Source organism: Monodelphis domestica, chromosome 1 (assembly GCF_027887165.1).
Source record: "Monodelphis domestica isolate mMonDom1 chromosome 1, mMonDom1.pri, whole genome shotgun sequence".
Taxonomy (NCBI): domain Eukaryota; kingdom Metazoa; phylum Chordata; class Mammalia; order Didelphimorphia; family Didelphidae; genus Monodelphis; species Monodelphis domestica.
The window spans coordinates 192254674-192276277 of NC_077227.1; the positions used below are offsets into that span (position 1 = coordinate 192254674).

The following is a 21604-nucleotide window of genomic DNA, read 5'->3' on the forward strand; positions in this document are numbered from 1 at the left end:
CAAAAAAATAATAGGCAGGAAAATTGTAGGAAGTGCAAATCCACTATTGACTACAATGGCTAAGTAAATGAATATGGCTTCTACTTTAGAACTGGTCTTTTTAAAATCACTGATTTAGAGACTTGGTGAAGAATGTTGATGTCAGTCATTCTACTTGAGGGAATTTATGTTTCCAGCAGGAGCTGGCTAAAATGACTTATCAGCTCATATATATTTTCCTAGTTTTGTCTTCTTTTGAGACAAATTCTGAAGAGAATGATGTTTTTCTGGCAGCCTGAAAAACCTATATCTTTAAAACCACAATAAGGCGATTCATGGTCTGTGTTTCACAAAAGACATTTCTGAATTTGTGAGATTATTCAAAGTGTACTTTTCACCAGCACCATCTGTCTTTAGTCACAGATTGAAGCCCCTTCAATTCACCATTTTATTTGTTCTTGGGATTTCTCAGTGTGTCAGATACTCTCCTGTGCAAATAATGGGAGTGGTACCATACTTTGATATTGTTTTGATTGTGGAATTAACAGAGAATAAATTCACAGGAAAGGTTTAGAAGGTATTACCTTTTTTTGTATATATTGGGTATGTAAGAAAAGAATAATGTGAAATTAGATTTTTCAATATAAGTTTCTTATAGTATTCATGCTTAGAAAATCTATGGTTAGCTATATTATAAAGCAGAAACCATCAAAATCATTTAATATTGTTTGGAAAATAAGAGAGGTAGATCAACAGAACAAACCAGAAAAGAGAGAATGAGAAATAAAGGTACTCAACAATACTGTGTTTGATAAACTGAAAACATAAATTACTTAGAAAAAGGGATTTTTTTCCTGGGAAAATTGGAAAACAGTTTGGCCATGAATTTAGCTTACATCTTATAATATATTCTGTAATATATGTTAAATTTATATGACCTTAATATTAAAAACAATACTACATAAAATTATAAGAAAAGTAGATAATATACTTCTAATAATTAAAGGCAGGGTAAACATGAAATAGGGAAATTACAAAAGATAAAAAGAGATAATGGATTATATTAATCTGAAAAGCTTCTGTTTAGATAAAATTAATATACATAGGATAAGAAGGGTAATTTTTGAATAGGAAAAAAACCACTTCTGTTATCAAATTTCTGTGATAAGGGTTTGGTATACAAGATATATAAACAATTGAAATACACACACACACACACACTCCCTCCCCACAAGGTATAGTAAGAAGATATGAACAAAGTTCTTAAAAGGACTGAAATCTATTAAGGACTCTATGAAAGAATGCTCCAAATAACTAATATGAGAAATGGATATCAAAACAGCCCTGAGGTTTCACCTCACATTCTTTAAATTGGTAAGACTAACAAAATATGTGAATAGTTAATAGTTGAGGATTTATAGAATGAAAGACACACGGATGAATTATTGTTCTTAAGAATCAGCAGAACCATTTTGAAAAGAAGTTTGGAATTATGCATATAAAATAACTAAAATGTCCATAGTCTTTGACCTAGAAATTCCATTACTGTGCTTTTATAAAGGGAAATTAATGAAAAACAAATCTCTATATCAAAATGTTTATAGCAACATTTTTTTGTTATAGCAAAGAACTAAAAATAGATGACCATTAGTTTGGACTAAATGAATCATGTGTGGCACATGGATATATAATGGAATATAATTTTGCTGTAACAAATGACCAAAGTGATGAATACAGATAGGCATAAAAAATTCTTGAGACTTGGAAAATAGAATGGGCCCAATGGAAATGGAGGATCCCCTGAAAAAAAAAATCTGAATAATTCCCTAAACACTAGAATGAGCCAAAAGAAAACACAAAAGCTCAAAGAAGAAACCCCTAAAGACTTTGATGTGTTGTTTTATCATTTTCTTTCACATAATTATTGATTCTATGTCTTATTTTTCTCTCATTACTTATATTAATTCTCCATTAGAGCTTGTGTCTATAAAGGATGTGCTTACTATTTTTGCCTTTTAATATTTGTTTATGATATCTCCATGCCATGGTCAAACTTTGTAAAATTTCCATGTGGAGCTGAGAAATACCTATATTTCTTCAACAGAAGAAATATTCTCTCAGTCTGACAAACCACTCCTGTGTCTTTGCCAAGAAAACCACAAATGTGTCACAAAGAATTGGAAATGACTAAAACAACAAAACAACCACAAGCACAAATATCCGGATTAATCCAGCTATTCATAAGTCCAATTGATTGACTTGGAAGGTAGTGAGTTTCTAATTTATGGAAATAATACTAGCAGAGCAAGTATTCTAGCAGACCACTTCCTTTCAAGGGATATTGAGAAAATGTCTATGTAGCCATGGGTGGGACTAGATATCTTCTGAGGTAACTTTCAAATCTAAGATTCATCATTTTTTTCTTATTGAGATTCTCTTTTTTTTCAGAAGGATTATTTTGTCCGTTACCATTTCTTGACCAAAAGAACAGATTTCATATATTTTTGTTCTCTAAACTCTGAGATTTGAAGTTAAGTTCCCTAAGCATCCAGGCTTCGTGGAGTCATTTGGATCATCAGACTAAAATCATTCAGCAGCCTGTCCCTTTTGCACCTGCTGGATGTGGCCTGTGTTTACAAAACCTGTGTGTCACTTGGATAATATAATCATTAAATGAAGGTGTCCTTTATTAACTCTCATCTTCAGGGTCTCCTGATTTTTTGTTCCTGACAGTCACCTCCAACTTCACTCTTTTTTTCTCAAACCTCCATATATTTAATAAGGCTTGAGGTTAGTGACAAGATTTGGTTTCTTTACTATTGATTTTTGTTAGAGGTCAGGTGTCAAACAATCAGAATGTTCACCTACTCACTCTTTCAAGGTTTAGTTAAAATGTATTTTGCAAATTTTCAGTGTGACCTTAAATGAGGTTGAACAGGGAGGGAATTTCTTGCACACAAAAGAAACAAAACAGAATTGGCCACTCCAGTGGGCTTTGTCTAGTGTGGGAAAAAGATTGGTGGCTAGGAATGAAAGTAAGGGAATTGTCAAGGCCATGTTGCTGGTTTAATTTCCAATCAAAGGAGTGATTTTCAAGTTTTTTAAAGTAGAAAAATTTGTAAGCCAAACTTTGACAAAACCTTGAATAATTAATGTCTCTATTAAATCATGGAACCCCAAATTGAACACAATTCTCAAAACAGGGTGTGACAAGGGTAGGGTACAGTAGGATTATCACTTCCTTATTCTGGAAACTATTCCTCTAAATGAACCTCAAGACCATACTAGCGTGTTTTTTTTTTTTTCCATTTCAAATGCTGGCACAAATGGATTTTTCAGTTCACCAAAACCCTCAAATTATCTTCAGAACAACTACTGTCCATTCATGCTTTCCTCAGCTTTTGTGAAGTTGTTTTTGGCATCCTAATGCAAGATTTTATATTTATCCCATTTGAATTTCATCTTCTTGCATTTTTCCCAGTGCTCTAGTCCAGAGGTGTCAGAAAAATGCAGCCTGCAACACTTGAGTGCACCTAACCAGATTAAAATGTAATTAGGAAATATTTAACAAATGAAATAAAAATACAACAAAACATATAAAGCATCACATTTTAAAACTAATTCAGTATACAAACTAGTAGCCTCTATTTCTATTTGAGCAGATACTGCTGCTCTAGCTATTAAAGTTTATTTTTGTTTCTTTATGCAAGATTTTACATTTATCCTTTTTGAATTTTGTTTTCTTGCATTTAGTCCAGTGTTTTAGCCTGTCAAGATCCTTTGGGATTCTGACTCTGTCATCCAATATATTAGAAGTCCCTCTTAGCTGGGTACCATCTGCAAATTTGATTAGCATAATACCATCCGTGCTTTTAATGATGTAAATGATAAAAAGTTAAAGAGCAAAGGGCCAACACATATTCCAAGAGTACTCCATTGGAAACCATCTGCCTCATTAACAATGAGCCCTTAAGGTCTATTCTTTGAGTCCAGCCACATAACAGGTCCTGAATCAATTTGATTTTATTCTTGCTGAATCTATATAATGTAATATTTTCCATAAGAATAGTATGAAACATTTTATCAATAGCTTTGATAAAATCTGCTTAAACCATATTCACATTATTCCCCTTATCTCTCTCATCTGCTAGGTCAGGAATTCTGTTTCCCCCCTACCCCCCAAAAAAGGAAATATAGTCAGACTATAAAGTTCTGTTCTTGATGAAGCCATTCTGGTGCTTTGTAATCACTGTTTTCCTTTCTACATTTTTAACTATCTTTTAAATAATTCATTCAAGAATTTTTCCAGGACTCAAAGTCAAGCTTACTGGTGTAGAATTTGCAGATTGCTTTTTCTTTTAAGAAAAAACTGGGTCCACCTTAGTCTTCTTCCAATTTTGTGTCACCTCTTCTATTTTCCATAGTCTTTCAGACATCACAATTGGTAATTGAGCAATCACATCTACCATTTCTTTCAGTACTTTATAGATGTAGTTCATTTGGACCAGATCAGTTGGATTCCTATGGGGGTAATTAGGTACCTTCTCATTTTCTCCTATTTTATCTTGGGTACATTGACTCCTTGCTGGTGATCTGTGTTCTGTCATTTATTTTAAGAAATAAATTCTCTTTTGAAGAGAAAACAGAAAAAAAAAATGAATAGCTCTGCCTTCTCTCTGTTGTGAGTTATCATCATTGTAACATAACATTCCATGTATAACTTGTTTTACAGCTATCACTTCTTTGATTATCCTCATTCTTCCAATCTAGCTTTAAAACCAACCAATCAAACAAGCCTTTTTTGCTTTCCTTTATTTTCCTCACCTACCTCAGCTCATTTTGAGCTTTGTTATTGCTCACAATATCTTTATAGGTTCATGCCATGTTGTCATATTCATCTTGGTCTTGCTTCCAGGTGCTGTATTCATTTTAAAAATCTAAGCTTGCATAGCAAAAAGCAGTGAATGCATTCAGAGTCAAGGACAGGCTAGCTGCACTGAGGAAAAGAAAATTCAAGGATCTACAAAGAGCCTAGCAGAGAAGCTACAATATATCTAAAGGGAACAACCTGAAGACAAAAGCAAAAGGGACTTCTAGGAGCTGTGAGTTATCCCCTTAGCCACAAGTAGACAAGTTTAAGCCCTCTTTCCCTTGGACACTTGGATATTATTTTAGTAAATACTCCTCTAAAAAAATCTGAAATTCATTGGTGAGTTTTTGGTGTATTCTCATTAGTCTCTTCAGACAATTTCAATTTTTTTTCCTCACTGGAATTGGTTCCCCTTGTGTTTTTAAATATCTCCAATCCCTCCAGAGTTGATTTCCCATGAAAGAGTTTACTGCAAGGGATCTTTGCTATCATTCCTTTAGACTCTTCAAAATCTGCCTACCCCAAATCTAGGGCAGATGCCATACTCCCGGTTTTCCTGTCCTCTATCAAACTCTAGGTGTAGTTGCTACTTTTCCCAAGGTTGCTATCATTTCTATAACTATTCCTTCTTGTTAGTGGAAATCAGATCCAGAATAGAAATGTGCCTATTGATTCTTCCATTCCACCAATGATTCCACCATTTTAATAATGAAGTTATCACCATGGGAAGTTAAGAAATAACCAGTTATTCTGCTTTTGACAAAGAGGAAGCCCCAGCAGATGTCTAGACAACCGAAGTCCCTTACCTTCACTATATCATATCTCTGTGCAATACTTTTGTACTGAAACTGGAAGCAAGGCCAGGTACAAGGAAAAATATAAGAATATCTGTAAAAGAGTAATGATCTTACTTAATAGTATTTATTACGGAGTGTTGTTGTTGGGAAAGCCTCATTCAAATCTTATAGCACTATATAAATATTAATTTCAATAAATATTATTTATTTCTCCCCTTCCCTATAACTTGTCTCTAATACAAAATGAAGGTTCAGAAAATATATAATTAATTCAGATCAGGTCTTGGAAGGAAAATGTTCTTTGTATCAATGCCATGAAGAATATCTTGTTCTCTGGTCTTTATTAGGTATGAATTTATCAAAATCCCATAAGTTAGATATGAAATTAAGAAGAACCTTAATAAGAGAAAGACATAGGCATTCCCAGATCCATAAACAAAGAGAAAATGAGAATAATAGAGAAAAAGGTTTTAAGCCTTGGTGAGTGGTAGTACTGCTAAGAAAAAGAGAGTTGATTTGAAATAATAAAATTGGTGGTCAAAAGAAGATGATGATTAGAATTTAGATATGATGAGTTTGAAATTAGAATTAGACAGTTAGATGGAAAGTTGGACAGTTAGATGCAGAAAATCAGAAATGTGGGAATAAGAATGGGTGATTGGCACTATAAACAAATATTTAGAGGTCATTTTTATAGATGTGATACTTGAATGTTGGGGAATGAATGATATTGCTGAAGGAAAATGACATGGGCACTGTACCCCAGAAACCCAGGCGAACTATTATCAGGGAAACTACCTTGTTTTGCTTTTCCCTGACTCTGAGCCTAAAAACACCCAATGACCCCTCTAGGGTCCTGAGATGACAATCTTCCTTTGATCCATCCTCTGGATGGACAGAAAGATGCACCTTCAAGCCACACCTCGATCCCATCAGACATCTGTTTGTTCCCTAAAACTAAGGAATCTTTATGTCTCCAGGCAGACCCCAGTATGATCACCCCACCTCATGACTGAGTGACTAATTCTGTTTTAAAAGGTATAAATCCTCAGAACTGATGTCATGGGGGGTGGGGAACAGCTTTTCCTTTCATGCTGTCCTCCCAAAGGACTGCTCCCCATCTTGCTGTTCTACCTTGCTATCTTCCTGGCCACTCTCAACATTACTTTCTAAATTAGTAAATCTTTTTTTTTTGTTTTAAAGCTAAGTTTTGGAGTCTTGCATGCTTGCAAAAGGTATCCTTCCCGAACCCCAAGGGTATCCTTCCTGCCCATAACAGAAAACATATCTAAAGAGACCACAATGACAAGGATAGAACCTAATACAGAATGCTTACATTTAGGGTGTAAGAAGACTTTTTAGCTTTTCATATTTAAATGGAAAAAAGTGATCTGCTTCTAAGGGACACTACTAAGTGACTAAAAAAAGAAAACTAACCTATATATTTATAGTAAGGACCATCATATGGCTATAGATCTCACTGGGTTGGATTTGTCTTTGTTTTGTTTTTTGTAATGCTCTACTTAGAAGTATTCCCCAGTTAGAGACTAAGTAGAATTCATCTCTGATGCTCAAAACCCTGAAAGCTGGATTCTTACCAAGGTCAAATATTTCTGATTTCCCTCAAAGGGGCTTAATAACTCTTGCACAGATGCCTCTACACAATTCAGTATTTGTGAAAAGTGTTGGTGCACTGAGTGCAACTAAGACCAACAATTCTATAGACTCAACACTGGTGTTTTCTAGAATGTGCAGGGAAGGCCTGGTTGAATTAAATAGTGATGAATGAATTAATTATGATATGTCAAAGACTCACTGACATTGCCATTTTTAGCTACTGTCAAATATCCCATAAGTTGAACACACTCTGTTCCGGGTCTTGATCATTAATAATGATATGATTCAATTACAGAGCTATTCTAGGAGCAACCATACCTAATCTTAAGTTTGTTTTATCTCCTTAAGCCTGATAAAAATCTTTGCTTAACTGCTGATATAATTAGGTAGTTAAAATTTTTAAAATTTTTAAATCTTTGGAGAAAAAAATTCTATTTCCCAGTGTATAGGTAGAAATCATTTAATTAGGAATTTGTACTATTTTAAAAATTTAAGTTTTTCCCCTTTAAATCCTGAATGTATTGTAAATTTTATTCATTATTACTTAAAAATTACTTTATACATTTTGCTTCCTATAAGAAATGCCAATTAGATTTATCTAGTTCATTGTCTTTATCTGACAATGCCACAAAAATATAGTTTGTGGGAAGAAAGTCCACTTCACAAAATTAGACTGATTTGGGGGTTGATTCCTAAAGGAAATTGTCTTCTTTCTTTGGATCATGCACCCCAGAATTTTACTCTGAGGAAATAAAATATATAAGGCTCAGGTGGCAGTATGGTACAGTGAAGAGAGTTTCTAGTGATAGCATCAGATAACCTAGCTTTAGTTCCTGGCTCTTCAACTTACTACTACCTTTGTGACCTTAAGCTAGCTTTGGGCCTTAGTTTTGCATTTGTAAAACAAGGTGATTGGACCAGATCACTTTGAGACTTCTGTAGCTTTAAATCTTTGATCCTATTATCCTAGGTATGACTAGGTTTCAAAGGTTTCCTCAATGAAAGGATTCCCAACTCCTAAAAGGCATGTGATCTGTGACATTAATGACATTAATTTGTTGTTTATGTTTAGTCATTTCATGTGGCTAATACTTTGTGATATCATTTGGATTTTTCATTTTGAGTGTTACCATTTCCTTCTCCAGCTCATTTTACAGATGAGAAAACTGGTGCAAATAGTTAAATGACATATAGCTAGTAAAGTGTTTGAGACTGGATCTGAATTCAGATCTTCCTGATGCTTAGGGCTCCATCCACTGAGATTAGCTGCCCAAATACAAGAAAATGGCAACATGAAGTTTTTCCTGAGCCCCTCTGTCATCAGTATTCTCTCTCTCCTGAGGCACCTTCAAATATTTATCTTCTTATAACTATAACTTATAACTATATATAACTATATAACTATAGTTATAACTATAACTTATAACTATATATAACTATATAACTATAGTTATAACTATAACTTATAACTTATAACTATATAACTTATAACCTTCTTATAACTTATAACTATAACTATATACCATCTTATAACTATATTTACCTTCTTATAACTTGGGAACTATATAACTTCCCAAGTATCATATAAGCTCCTTGAGGGAGCTTTTTTTGTTATCATATTCCCAGAAACCTAATAAATGTCTTACATATATTAAATGCTTTACAAATGCTTATCAAATAGGTGCTAAATTTATAGTGAGGATATCAGAATGGATATGATTTTGTTTTTCTAGTAGTATTTAAACTCCTTTATCAGTGGACAAGGATCTCTCATTGATAGTACCAACAGTTAAATTTCTTTCTATATACTGTTTCAAAACTATAATTCTTAATATCTCCTTCCCTGTCATAGAAAAAATAGAAGAATATTTTTCTCAGTTTCATCCGTTACCATGGTGAAAGAATTCAATTGCTAGTTCTAATTGTCCTCAAACAGCAGGCATAATTTGAGACTGTACTTGAAACATTTCCAGTATGGTAACAACCTTCCAGAGATTCTGCCCCAATTGGCACTGTCTTTGAGAATCCTGGGTCACCAGTATACTATAATGAAGCGCTAGAGTAGGACTTTAGTACACAGAAACCTTTTCCTAGACTTAGCATTCCTAGTCCTTAAATTTAAGAATGTGTATATATTTGAAAGCTCTTTGCATGAGAGAAGGGAGCCCAATTTAGACACTGCTTATGACTTAGAAACCTAGAATTACAGGGAACCTTAAACCAGCCTGCCATCTAACATAGGAATCCCTTCTTAAATGCCCCAGGGGATGGGAAATTTTCCATCATTACTACCAAGTTTTCAGAAGAACATGGGTGTTACTGGTGGAATCAATTACTTTAAAAACTTCTGAAAAGGTGGTACCCCAATCTAAAGGTCATACAGAGGGCAAAAGGTAATCGCCATTTGTTCTCTCTTCATCTTACTCAAAACTGTTCTTGACTTTGTCAGCGACACAACTGGCACCCAACACAAACACTAACAGCCCTTGGCCCAAAGTGGATGAAAAATAATCTGCTCTCTCACCTGTTATTATCAACATAACGGATTAACATAGGATAGAATGCATAGAGGTCCCTGCAGAGGACAGCAAACTCATCCAGAATGAGGAGTTCAGCTTCTTGGGTATCACCTTTGCTGTCTGCTTTAAGTTGTTCCTCTTCCAGTACAATCTTTACTGCTTTCTTCTTCAGTTTTTCCAGAGTTGGGATGAAGTGGCTTTTAAGCAGGTCAGATCTGGCTTTGCTTATGATAGGCTGGGCATATACTGCATTAGGAAAAATAAGGCTTGCCTCAATATATCATGATGAATGCATTTATATTAAATGTAATAACCACAAAGTATTTTTTTAGCATTTAGTAGCATTGTATTATGTATAAATATATGAAAAATATTCTTCTTTTATATCTTTGGTGCTTTAGGCCTCAATAGTTTTTCTTTTCCCCAAATGCCTATATTTACTATATGAAGCATATAAATGAATACTTATTTATATATTTTTAGGAGCTGACTGGCTAACTGTTTTATTTATGTTATCACATCTTTTCAAGTCTCCTATAAGCTCATGGAGGTCAAGGAAGCACGTAATAAACTTCTTTATCTCTCATTTTCTAGTTTGCTACACTAGTTATCCTTAAAAAAACACATCCAAATCTCCATCTCTAGGAACTTGAAAGATGGGTGCATAGTGAATGGAAGAAGCTATGATTCTGTTGTTCAAGGGATCCTGGGGGATGGGAGACAAACTGGAGTTTTGGAGTGGGAGTAATAGCTGCAATGGTGAGGGAGACCAGTATCAACAACCAGGATTAACCTAATTTTTTTTTAGGTTACTTCAAAGTTAATCAATCTAGTATTCCCTGCCCATCTCTGTAAAGGAACTCTCCCACTGATTCAAATTCATTATAAATACCAGAATTAGAGTAGAGGAAAAGTCTTGAACAATTAATTCTTCACTTTTAAGTCTTGACTTTAGAATATGTTTTAGATTCAGGTCATTTGAAAGGAAGCATGCTTTATATTTCACTAGTATAGTTTTCTCTTTCCCCCATTTCTGTCATTCATCCAAAAGTCATTCTCAGAAAAGGAAGGTTAAAGGAACTGGTTAATGAAATGTGTCAAGGAGTATGTCAGGAGCTCTTCCTAGAGATGTGACTGACCTAGATTTCAAATGCTTCATTCATATCAGAAAAAAACCAAATCAGTTTTGGGCATATAATCAGAACACTTATGCCTAATGTGGGCGATTTCATGTTATAACTTTAATGGACTTCATATACCTGGTCCTAAATGACTAAAATCAGCTACACCTTTGGTAATATTCTTATCTGTTCTCTTTATGTTATATTATTGGCCCTTTGTATACCCCCAAATGATTTAGAGGGATATGCTTTTTTAGAAGGAAAAATGGCTAGCTCTATTTTGAGGCAACTGCTTTTTTAACAGCATTTTATCCAACTGCCTCAGGGTAAATATTATTTTAGTTTGAGGAGGTAAAAAAGTGTTCATTTCATTTACTTATAGCTCTATAATGCCTAGCACAGCATCTTACACAGAGTGTTAAGTCCTTAATTTTTTTCCCCTCTCACCTTGCTCCAAGATCAGAAAGGGGCCAGGTGCTGATTTTCTCTCTCCTCATTCCATCCCACCCCTATCCCTGGAAGGGCAAATGCACTTCAGAAATGGGTCCCTGGCTCCTCAAGGACTCTGAGGTTTCTGTCATTTTGATCATCTGATGAGGAGAGAGATAAGGTAGGTACAACTACCATGGTGTGGCTCCACTAAATAAGTATTGACCTCATAATAGGAGTACTGGGTTCTAGTTCTACTGGGGACAATCTACTTTGAGAGATTCCTTGCTACGAATACTTCACATTCCTTGCTTTTTTGAAGACACTTCCAGACTAGCCAGTTAGCAAGCTGATAATTATTAAGGACCCACGGTGTCTGAAGGCATTTAACTAAGTGCTAGGGAAAGGTATAAAAGAAATAAAAGGCATAACTATTAAATTATGGAGTTCAGATAACCCTAAGCATGCACACACATATACAACAAAGGATTACACACTCAGTGAGAAATAATAAATACTAACATAGGGCAAAATGATTGATCAGAATTACACAACCTCAAGAAGTGACTTTAGTCTGAAATTCTGAAGTGAGGGTACAATATGACTATTACTGGGAGGACATGGGAAAAGTAACCATACTCAGAAATAGGACAGTATATTAATAAGACCATGAAACTTTAGGTTAGAAATGTCCTCAGAGATCATCTATAGGCATTGATAAATTATCATCCAACCTTCCAATGAGAGAAAACTTAATAACTTACAAAGTAGTCTATTCAACTTTTGGACATTTAATAATTTAGGGGGTGGGGCAACTAGGTGGCTCAGTGGATTGAGAGCCAGGCTAAGAGATGGGAGGTCCTGAGTTCAAATTTGACCTCAGAGTCTTCCCAGCCCTGTGACCCTGAGCAAGTCACAGCCCACATTGCTTAGCTCTTAACCACTCTTTTACCTTGGAACCAATACACTATATTGATTCCAAGATGGAAGGATTTAAAAAATAATAATAATTAGGAGGAAATTTTTTTTCTTATGTTAAGTCTCTTAACTACTGCACACTGGTCCAAGCTTCCTTTTGAAGCAACTCAGAATAAATGCAATTGCCTCCATATAATAATCCTTCAAATACGCATGGAGAAGTATTGTCCCCCCACAAGTATTCTTCAGCCTACCTATTTTCAGATTTTCAAATTAATTATCATATAACATGCGAACCCTTCAACAAATTTACTTTGTCTTCCCCTCGAAGAAGTATATTCTGTCACTGCCCAGTTTAAAATATGGTACCTAGAAATGAACATAATATTCAAAATGTGGCCTGGAAAGGCAAGAACAAAATTTAACTCTTATTTCCATTGTTTTGAATTTTATACTTGTACTACTACAGGCCAAGACTGCAATAGGATTTTTTTGTTTGTTTGTTTAGCTTTATTCTGTTTTTGATTTGTTTTTGAGCAAAAAAGTATGACCTTTTAGCAAGCAGGCCATACTCACATTAATTTGTAATCAACTGAAATCCTTTTAAAATATTAACTGCTATTAAATGAGGTTTACTTCATTCTAAGATTGTATAGATTTCTTTACTTAAGTGCAGGAAGCTACACTTATAAGTATTAAACGAATCCTATTAATTGAGGTTATTTCAAATACTGTAAAAAAATTAAGAATAAAAATCAGTTATCTAGCATGCTAGATACCTTTACTAGGTTTGTGCCATCTGCAATTTGACAGATATGCTAGATTTGTCTTCAAGTCACTGCAAAAGATGAGGATACAGGAAAAGGCTAAGGACTGAGTCTAGTATCAGGCTACTAGAATATATTACCTGACTCTAATTCAACAAAGATGCTTTTTGGGTATAGCTATTCAATGATCTAGCTGCAAGGGCAACTAACTGTCCTGAGTTAATATTTATCAATTGTGACCACAGAGATAAAATATAATACTTTCAAATGTCTTTATAAAATCTAAAAAGCCTGTGCTTACAGTGTTTCACTATCCTTTAACTATAATCTTCCTGTGAAAGCAGAGCAATGAGGTTTGTTTGGCATTTCATTTTTGGTGAACCTATGATGTCTCTTAGAGAAGAATGTTTCTCTACTAACTTTTTCGCATGGAAAAAAGAAGGGCTAGGAATGGAAAGAAGCTTTGTCTAAACTACTCAGAGTGAGCCAGGAGACAGAAAAACAGAGCCTAGGTATCCCAATCCCTAGGTTGTCTAAAAATATCTAGGGTCTTAGGTACCTGCAATGCGCTTCATCCAGGAGGCCTCATCGATGCCTAGGTTGTTGTTGATGATTTTCAGGATATTTCCGAGAATGATGCTGAGGTGTTCAGAGGTAACCAAGGTGCAGCAGGGTCCTGCACTGGGGGGCAGATTCTCAGGCCCTTGTTCCCACCAGTAAGACAGATAATTACAGAGCATAGGTAAGATCACTTCAATGACATGAGGCATCTCTGTATACCTGGCTCCTGATTCGGCCAGATCATAGATTTCTTTCATCAGTCCCTCAAGCTGGGGAATGTCCAGGCACATCTCTTCTACTGTATCAGGCATCCCTAGAACTGATTGAGAAAGTATTGGAATAAAGGAACAGGACTTATGGAAGATGATTGGTTGGAAATAACTTTTCCTCTATCTGATCACTCTTTTCCTCTTATTAAAACATCAACATCTACAAATATCAGTATAGTGGGAAAATCACTGAATCAGGAATCAGAAGATGTGGAACAAGTCCTGTTTTTGCCACTTACTAGTTGTGTGACTGGGTAAGTCTTACCCTTTCTGTACTTGGTTCCACAATTATAAAAAGTGAGGGTGAGCACAGGCGTTGAATGAAAAGATCTTTAAAATTTAAAGATAATAGGCTAAATGTATGGTTAAAGGAGCTAAAAATTTGAGGATAGGAAAGAAATGTATTGGAGGGCAACTTTACAGTCATCTTTCATTTTAACTTAGCATCTTGTTTTCATTTTTCTATCTCATTACTCCTTAGTACTCCTACTAAAAGGTATACAAGAAAAAAATGAAGGGAAAGAACTCATCAACATGTTTAATATGTTTATTGTCATGGACTGGGTACTGTAGTAATCAGTGTGTGTGTGTGTGTGTGTGTGTGTGTGTGTTTGTGTGTGTGTGTGTGTATGTGTGTCTGTGTGTGTGTGTGTGTGTGTGTAGGGAGGGAGAGGAGATAGGATTAGGCTACAGGAATTCTAAAGTCTCTTTCAACTCTAAATCCTATGAACCTATTTCTCCATTAGTATTGACATGGGCATTGTATCCACAGAAACCCAGGCGAACTATTATCAGGGAAACTCCCTTGCTCTCTTACATCCTCGAGACTGAGCCAAAAAACCCCCAATGATCCCTCTAGGGTCCTGAGATGACTATCTTCCTTTGATCATCCTCTAGATTTAAGATGGACAGAGAGAAGCACCTCCAAGGCCACACCTCCATCCTATCAGACATCTGTTTGTTCCCTAAAACTAAGGAATCTTTATGTCTCCAGGCAGATGATCACCCCACCTCACCTAATGCCTGAGTGACTAACACTCTCTGTTGTAAAAAGTATAAAATCCCCAGAACTGCTGTTGTCTGGGGGAACAGCCTTTCCATTCATGCTGTCCTCCCAAGGAACTGCTCCCCACCTTGTTGTTCCACCTTGCTATCCTCCTGGCCATTTTCAACATTACTTTCTAAATTAATAAATTTCTCTTTTTCTTTTTAAGCTAAGTTTTGGAGTCTTGCATTCTTGTAAAAGGTATCCTTCCCGAAATTCAGGGGTACACATCTGTACCCCCATAACAGTATTACTGAAACCCCTTGTCTGTCAGCTTTACTTTCAACTGTAAATGGGAGTATTTTTCATGTCTCTGAATTTTGCAAATGATTTGCAGATTTTTTATTTTAAAGTACACAGCATAATAGTCAATAAATGTGATAAATGTATAAGCAAATGAAGATTTTGTATATTTTGTTATTCATAAGTTGAGCTAACCTTTGTTAAAATTTTCCTTCAATAATCTAATGTCTAAAGAATTACTATTTAAGAAAGAAATATTCCTTTTTTTCCTCCCCTGAGAATTGAACAAAGGGAAATGGAAAATAGATGGCATTTCATTTAGAAACAGGATCAAAGATCATTAGATTAGACATTAATTAGAACAAGAGACTGAGGGATGTAGGTGGAATCTCTTTCCCTAGAAATCTTCCAAGGGCAGATCCACATTAAACTAAGTTAAGTTAAAGGTGGTGTTGTGGGCAGACAAAACCATGAACCAGATCGATTTTGAGATAACTTTCAGCCAGAGAATTCTATCAGCCTTCCTAAAGCCCAGTGATTCAAGAAGGTAGACAGTAAAAGACATTCTGGGAGAAGATATGAGCGTATATTTGTAGACTATACAGGTCTATGTCCTTTTTGTAGGCATATACATTTCTCCAAGTCATTCTCAGCAGAATATGTAAGGAAAAAGAGGTTTTATATTAGGTGGATAAATTTGGTATGTTGACCAAAAAAAAAAAGAATGATTTAACTACTCATATTTAATTTTGATTACCTGAGGCAATAAAAGGAGGACATTTGTTCTAATGTTAATTCTAGGCTGAAGTTCTGTAGAGAAAAGGATGAAAAAAATAACAACAAACTAGGACATCTGAATTTGTAAAGCTATTGGTAGACTTAGCAAATAGCACACTAAGAGAGTCCCTTGAAATGCAGCAGAGAGCCTCCCTTGAGATCCAAGAGGGACCTCATATTGTTTCTCCAGTGCCATTATTGCTATACACTTTTTGGACTTACAGCTGGTTAAAAGTAGGTCTCTGCTTTGGGATAAAGGAATGATGAAGGTTGAAAATGTGAAGTTAAAATTGAGGGAAAGGAATTAAAAAAGAGAAAGAGCCTTAGGCCTCTTTTTAACAATTTGAACAATTTTCAACAATTGAAAAATGAAATAAGCATTCTAGGTAGAGTCAAACTCCAGGGAAATGGTCAGAAAACACAAGTCTGTCCTTTAAAGATGTCCAGGAAACTGCCAATGATTAAGACAATATGTTTCTAACTATAAAAAAATATTCGTATGTCATTATCTTTAAAACTTACTTGTTAGGGAAAAAAATGCTAACTAAACATTACAGATGAAATTGAGTTTTAAATTCTTGGTCACTATTAAATAGGAGGAAGTTCAAGTGTGTTTAAAAAAAATCACAGATAATAATATCATCAGAAAACTATTACTACATAAGTAATGCTGGGAATTCAGGACTTGGTCATTGATACCAGAAGGGCATTTCTAAGGAAACTGGATTTATTGATCAATGAAGATTATGCAAGAAAATAGTAGAAGCTGTGCAAAATCATTTTTTTCCTTTAGGCTATAAAAATTTAGTACCTATCAAATTCATAGTAATATATCACTTGATAACTAGAATAATACATCAGAAGCTGGCTATATTTCATAGATTGTTGATGATAGATCTTCACATTATAAATAGAGGTCTCAAAATATCTTTGAAAACTCAACCAACTAACAATTATCATAGACTAAAATATTGTCCATCATTGCCCAAATGGAAACAAGGTCCATAAAACCTTGAGAACAGTGTTTCTAATAGATGTCATCATATTAGGTATTCATTACTCTCAAACTACATGTAATGAAAAGCTTTAAGGATATAGAGTAGTAGAAGAAATCAAAGTCACATGGGAACAAGATGGGGTATACATTCTCCCTGTCATCTAGTTTGCCCAGAGGAATAGTTGCTTGCCTCAGAGCTATTTCTATATGGACTCCAAGCAAGCTGATGATAAAGAGATAATATATAGTATTCTCTTTGGGCTATCTATCCAACTTGAAATTGAGGTTTTGGGTCCCTGAGGAGATAATTAATCCAGGTTTCAGGTTATCAGTGGATCTGGATTTCTTAAAGTATAGCTAGAGCAATATGATTAATTTGTCTCTAGCCAGTGAGAATCTACAACTAGCTCAAAGCAAAGACTTTTACTAAAATGACACAATAAGAACTATAGCAATAAAACAACTCCTCAAAACGCTAGCATACACTTTCCCACAAACTCATACAGGGTCAGTGGGAAAAGTAGATACCCAGAATTTATAAGCAGAAGAGTCAACACAAATGGAAAATGTGTGGTCAAGGAAACTTACACCCATAGCATGCCTCATTTCTATCCCACCCTCCTTTTTTTGTAATGTCTTCTTGCTGCTCTTCCCTGAGAACATCATTACTGTTGATTCACTTCATTGGTCTCAGTGTCATTGCTATTTGCTTAGCTACAATCTCCATAATTTCTAGTTTCAGATTCAGCTGAAATTCTGGCCTAGAATATTGCTGTGTTATTTCAGAAAAAAAAAAAAAAGAGTCCACACTCTAGGACCAACAGGAATTTTGACTCCAGGTTCTGCCAGCTCTACAAAATAATCACATTTTCTGGTGCCAGATTCTCTGCTCCTTTTGCTAACACTTTACCACTCTTGTTAACTCTATTCTGCAGCCAGGTTTTTCCACTGGATGCTACCAAATAAATATTTCTCCTCCAGGAAGATACCTCAGATGGTGATGGTGGGGAGGCTGGTGGTAAGGAATTCCCTTCTACCAAAAACACCCAAAAAACAAATCCCCAAATTCTTTAAGACTAAATCCTTCCATCTGAATGACAATATCCTTTTGTTTTTAAACTCTCAAGGAAGCTATTCCATCCAGAGGAAAATATATAGCTTTTATCAGTGTCCAGGCAATTTCTGGCCCTTTCATAAGCAGATAGACCAAAATCAAAAAGGAGGTCCTTCCCTTTAGGTGGTACAAATGAGTCAAAGTTTCACATGATTTATAGGTTTCCTGGGCATTTTTACAGACTGTGCCCTCCTTCTGGGATTACCTTCTATTAACTCAGTATATTATCTTGTAAGTATATAGTTGTTTGCATGTTATCTTCTCCATTAGAATATGAACTCTCTCAGTAGAGGTATTATTTTTGCTTTTCTAAAAAATATTTTTAAAAAATTAAAAAAAAATTTAAATATTTAAAAAATATTTCAGTATATTGCATAGTACATAGGAAACACTCAAATGCTTGTTGGCTGATTGACTATAACAACTTTGAATGCAAGTAACTCTGAAGGTCAAAAGGTGTATATATTTTTGTCTCTGTTATTACACCTTTACTTCATGAAAATTCGGTTAGTTCAGGTCAGAGAGGGGCAGAGTCTTTTACCTCATTATGTCTATTACTTTTTGTTTTCCATGGCTACTTTTGAGCTCTATTACTAAGTCCCAGCTAAAATACAATTTATGAGGAACTCTCTCTAGTATGCCTTAAAGCTAGTGTCTTACCTCTTGATTATCTCCAATTTATCTAGTATAGATTTTGTCTGTAGGTAGATGTTTGCAAGTTATGTTTCATTATCCTGGGACCACTTCAAAGGCAGGGTCTTTTTGCTTTTGTTTCCTAAGTGCTTACTTAACACAGGGCCTGGCATATAGTAGGTACTTTATAACTACTTATGATTATTATCTGTCCATTACATTTTGAGATTTCCTCAAGTGAAATGAGGGACTTGAGATGGCATTGGCATTGTACCCCAAAAACTATAGAAGTGTTTCAGGCAAACTATAAGCAGGGAAATTCCTTTACTCCCAGTTATCTTTGTGACTTCTAACCCCCAACATCTGATAACTCCTGTAAGAACCTGAGAGAATTATCCTCCTTGGATTGTCCTTTAGATAGACAGAGAGATACACCTTCTTGATATCAAATTGTATCTCAGACACCCATCTGTCCTCTAAACTATGAGGGTCACCCGCTACATTTTCAGGAAAACGCTCCATGCCCATGCCTCAGTGCATACCACTCTAGAGTCATGTCTTCACTGTTGTAAAGAGTATAAAGACCCCAGAACTGATATCATCTGGGAACATCTTTCCATTTATGCTGTTCCACCTAGGAGACAGTCTTCCACCTAGCTATCCTCCTGGTCTTATTCAACATTACTTTCTAAATGAATAGATTCCTCTTTTTATTTTTAAGCTAAGTTTTGGGGTCTTGTATCCTTGCAAAGGGTACCCTTCCTGAACCCCGGGGCTCACCTCAAGCCCCCCACAACAAATTGATGAAGAGTTTCCTCAAGCCACCTCCTCAAGTAAATTAGGTACAAGATCTGCATAAAAACAAACAAACAAAATCCTTTCAAATGTTTTTTTGCTTGGCCCTAGACTAGAGTGAAACAAAACATTTGTGATTTTGAAGATCTGTCACTTTGAAGACCACACAATACGCCCACATAATGAATTCTGCTGACCTCTCTATCTGGAAAATAGTCTCTCCTGGATCCTATTTAAAACAAACAAAATAACATCAATGGAGGGTCTTTGATTCAGGTTGTTTTCCATTTAGAATCAGAATATTAGATTTTTATTCTTCTTGGTCATTTATTGCTGAGGAGATTTTCTCAAGGAATATCACTTTTTAAATATATGTGAAACTTTTAAGTATAAATTGGAGAGTCTTCTGGTTGTAATGTTTCATTATATGAGTCTTTTAAAAAAGAAAAAGAAGTACCTTAAAACTCTGGCTAGGTTTATGGCTCAGTAAAAAAAGGAGGGAGCATTTGTTTCAGATTTCACCAAATTAGTATACTTTATTGGTGAAAAGTCCAATTCAGGTCTTTAGTTGAGAGGTAGTCTTCTCTATTACTCTGCCATCTGCATAACCAATGCTTTTTGGGGGGAACAGAACCTGAGATTTAATTAGTAGTGGGAACTCCCAAGTCAAAAAACTTGTTCTGCCAATGCAGATCAGCACCTGCTCTGCAACTTAGAGAGCATACATTGCCTGGGGGAACCAAGACATTAAATATTTCTCCCAGAGTCAACTATCTAGTATGTGTCAAAAGAGGGACTTGAATCTTATCTTCCTTATTACAAAAACCAGCAACTCTCCAGAGATCCATTATGCCTAGCTGCCTCTCACACTTATATCACCCCAAAAATAAAAAAAAATAATTCTTTTAAAAAAAGGAGCAAAACAAAAACCTTTCTAGGAAACTTCCTTTAAATTATTTTAGTTGCTGGATCCAATGTCTCATAATCTTTACTTTTAGTAATCAATTCCCTTTGGTATGGGCATCACACCCCCAAAACCCAGGCAAACTATAAGCAGGGAAATTCCTTTGCTCCCTTACATCCTGGTGACTCCTAACCCAAAACATTTGATAACTTCTATAAGACCCTGAGAGGATTATGCTCCTTGGATTGTCCTTTAGATTTAAAATGGAGAGAGAGATGCACCTCCAGGCTATACCTCCATACCATCAGGCTGTATCTCAGGAAATTCATCTGTCCTCTAAACTATGAGGGTCAAACCCCTAGGTCTCCAGGAAGACCCAGTCAGATGACTAAACCCCACACCAAATGCCTGAGTGTATACTACTCTAGAGTCACCATGACACAGCATCACATCTACACTGTTTTAAAAAATATAAATCCCCAGAACTGATGGCATCTAGGGGACAGCTTTTCCATCCATGCTGTCCTCCCTAGGGTCAGCTCCCCATCTTGCTGTTCTACCTTGATATCCTCCTAGCCATATTCAATATTACTTTCTAAATTAATAAATTTCTCTTTTTATTTTTAAGCTAAGTTTTGGAATCTTGCATTCTTGTGAAAGGTACTCTTCCAGAGTCTCCAGGGTTCACCTCTAGCATCCCACAACACCTTCATGTATAATCATAATCTCACCTGCTGTATTTTTTTTTAAATTCCATAGAGATAAAGAATATATAGTTACTATGTTTTCTGTGACATTCCTTTGTGTATTTGAAGAACAAATTATGGCATTTGAAGTGGGGCCAGTGTGTTACTTGTGATTCTCAGAAGGAGGCTTCAAAATATTCCTATTCCAATGCAGGAAGGGAAACAAAGGGCTAAAGTATAGAAGTGATAACACAAAGAGAATTTTAGAATTGGAGGGAATCTTAGAGATTATTTTTTAGCCTCACTCCTATTTTTCATAGGTAAGCAAAAACATAGGTTCATATCAGATAAAAGACAAGCTTGCATAGCTCTTCTGTAGTAGAAAAAGTACTAGAACTGACATATCTTCATGTGTTTTCCCTCCACTATAATACATATGGTCCTTTGGTAGAAGGTACCAGGTAAGAAACAAGAGGAAATGATAAAACAGCCTCTCATTCGTCATTAAGCAGAATTCTACAACATTCTTGCTTACAGCTAATAAATGTGTAGACTGACTGACC

The 21604-nt window shown here is 35.3% G+C and overlaps 1 protein-coding gene across 3 annotated transcripts in view; it reads right to left on the bottom strand.

The window, feature by feature from the left end:
* Positions 1 to 21604, bottom strand: part of RYR3 (ryanodine receptor 3) — a 793997-nt gene that overhangs the window by 88462 nt on the left and 683931 nt on the right. For all 3 annotated transcript variants that reach the window (XM_056810219.1, XM_056810218.1, XM_056810220.1), the window contains 2 exons: positions 13577 to 13897; positions 9788 to 10028 (listed from right to left, as the gene is read on the bottom strand). In XM_056810219.1, coding sequence (XP_056666197.1) covers positions 9788 to 10028; positions 13577 to 13897 — 562 coding nt within the window. The remainder of the gene's footprint in view (positions 1 to 9787; positions 10029 to 13576; positions 13898 to 21604) is intronic.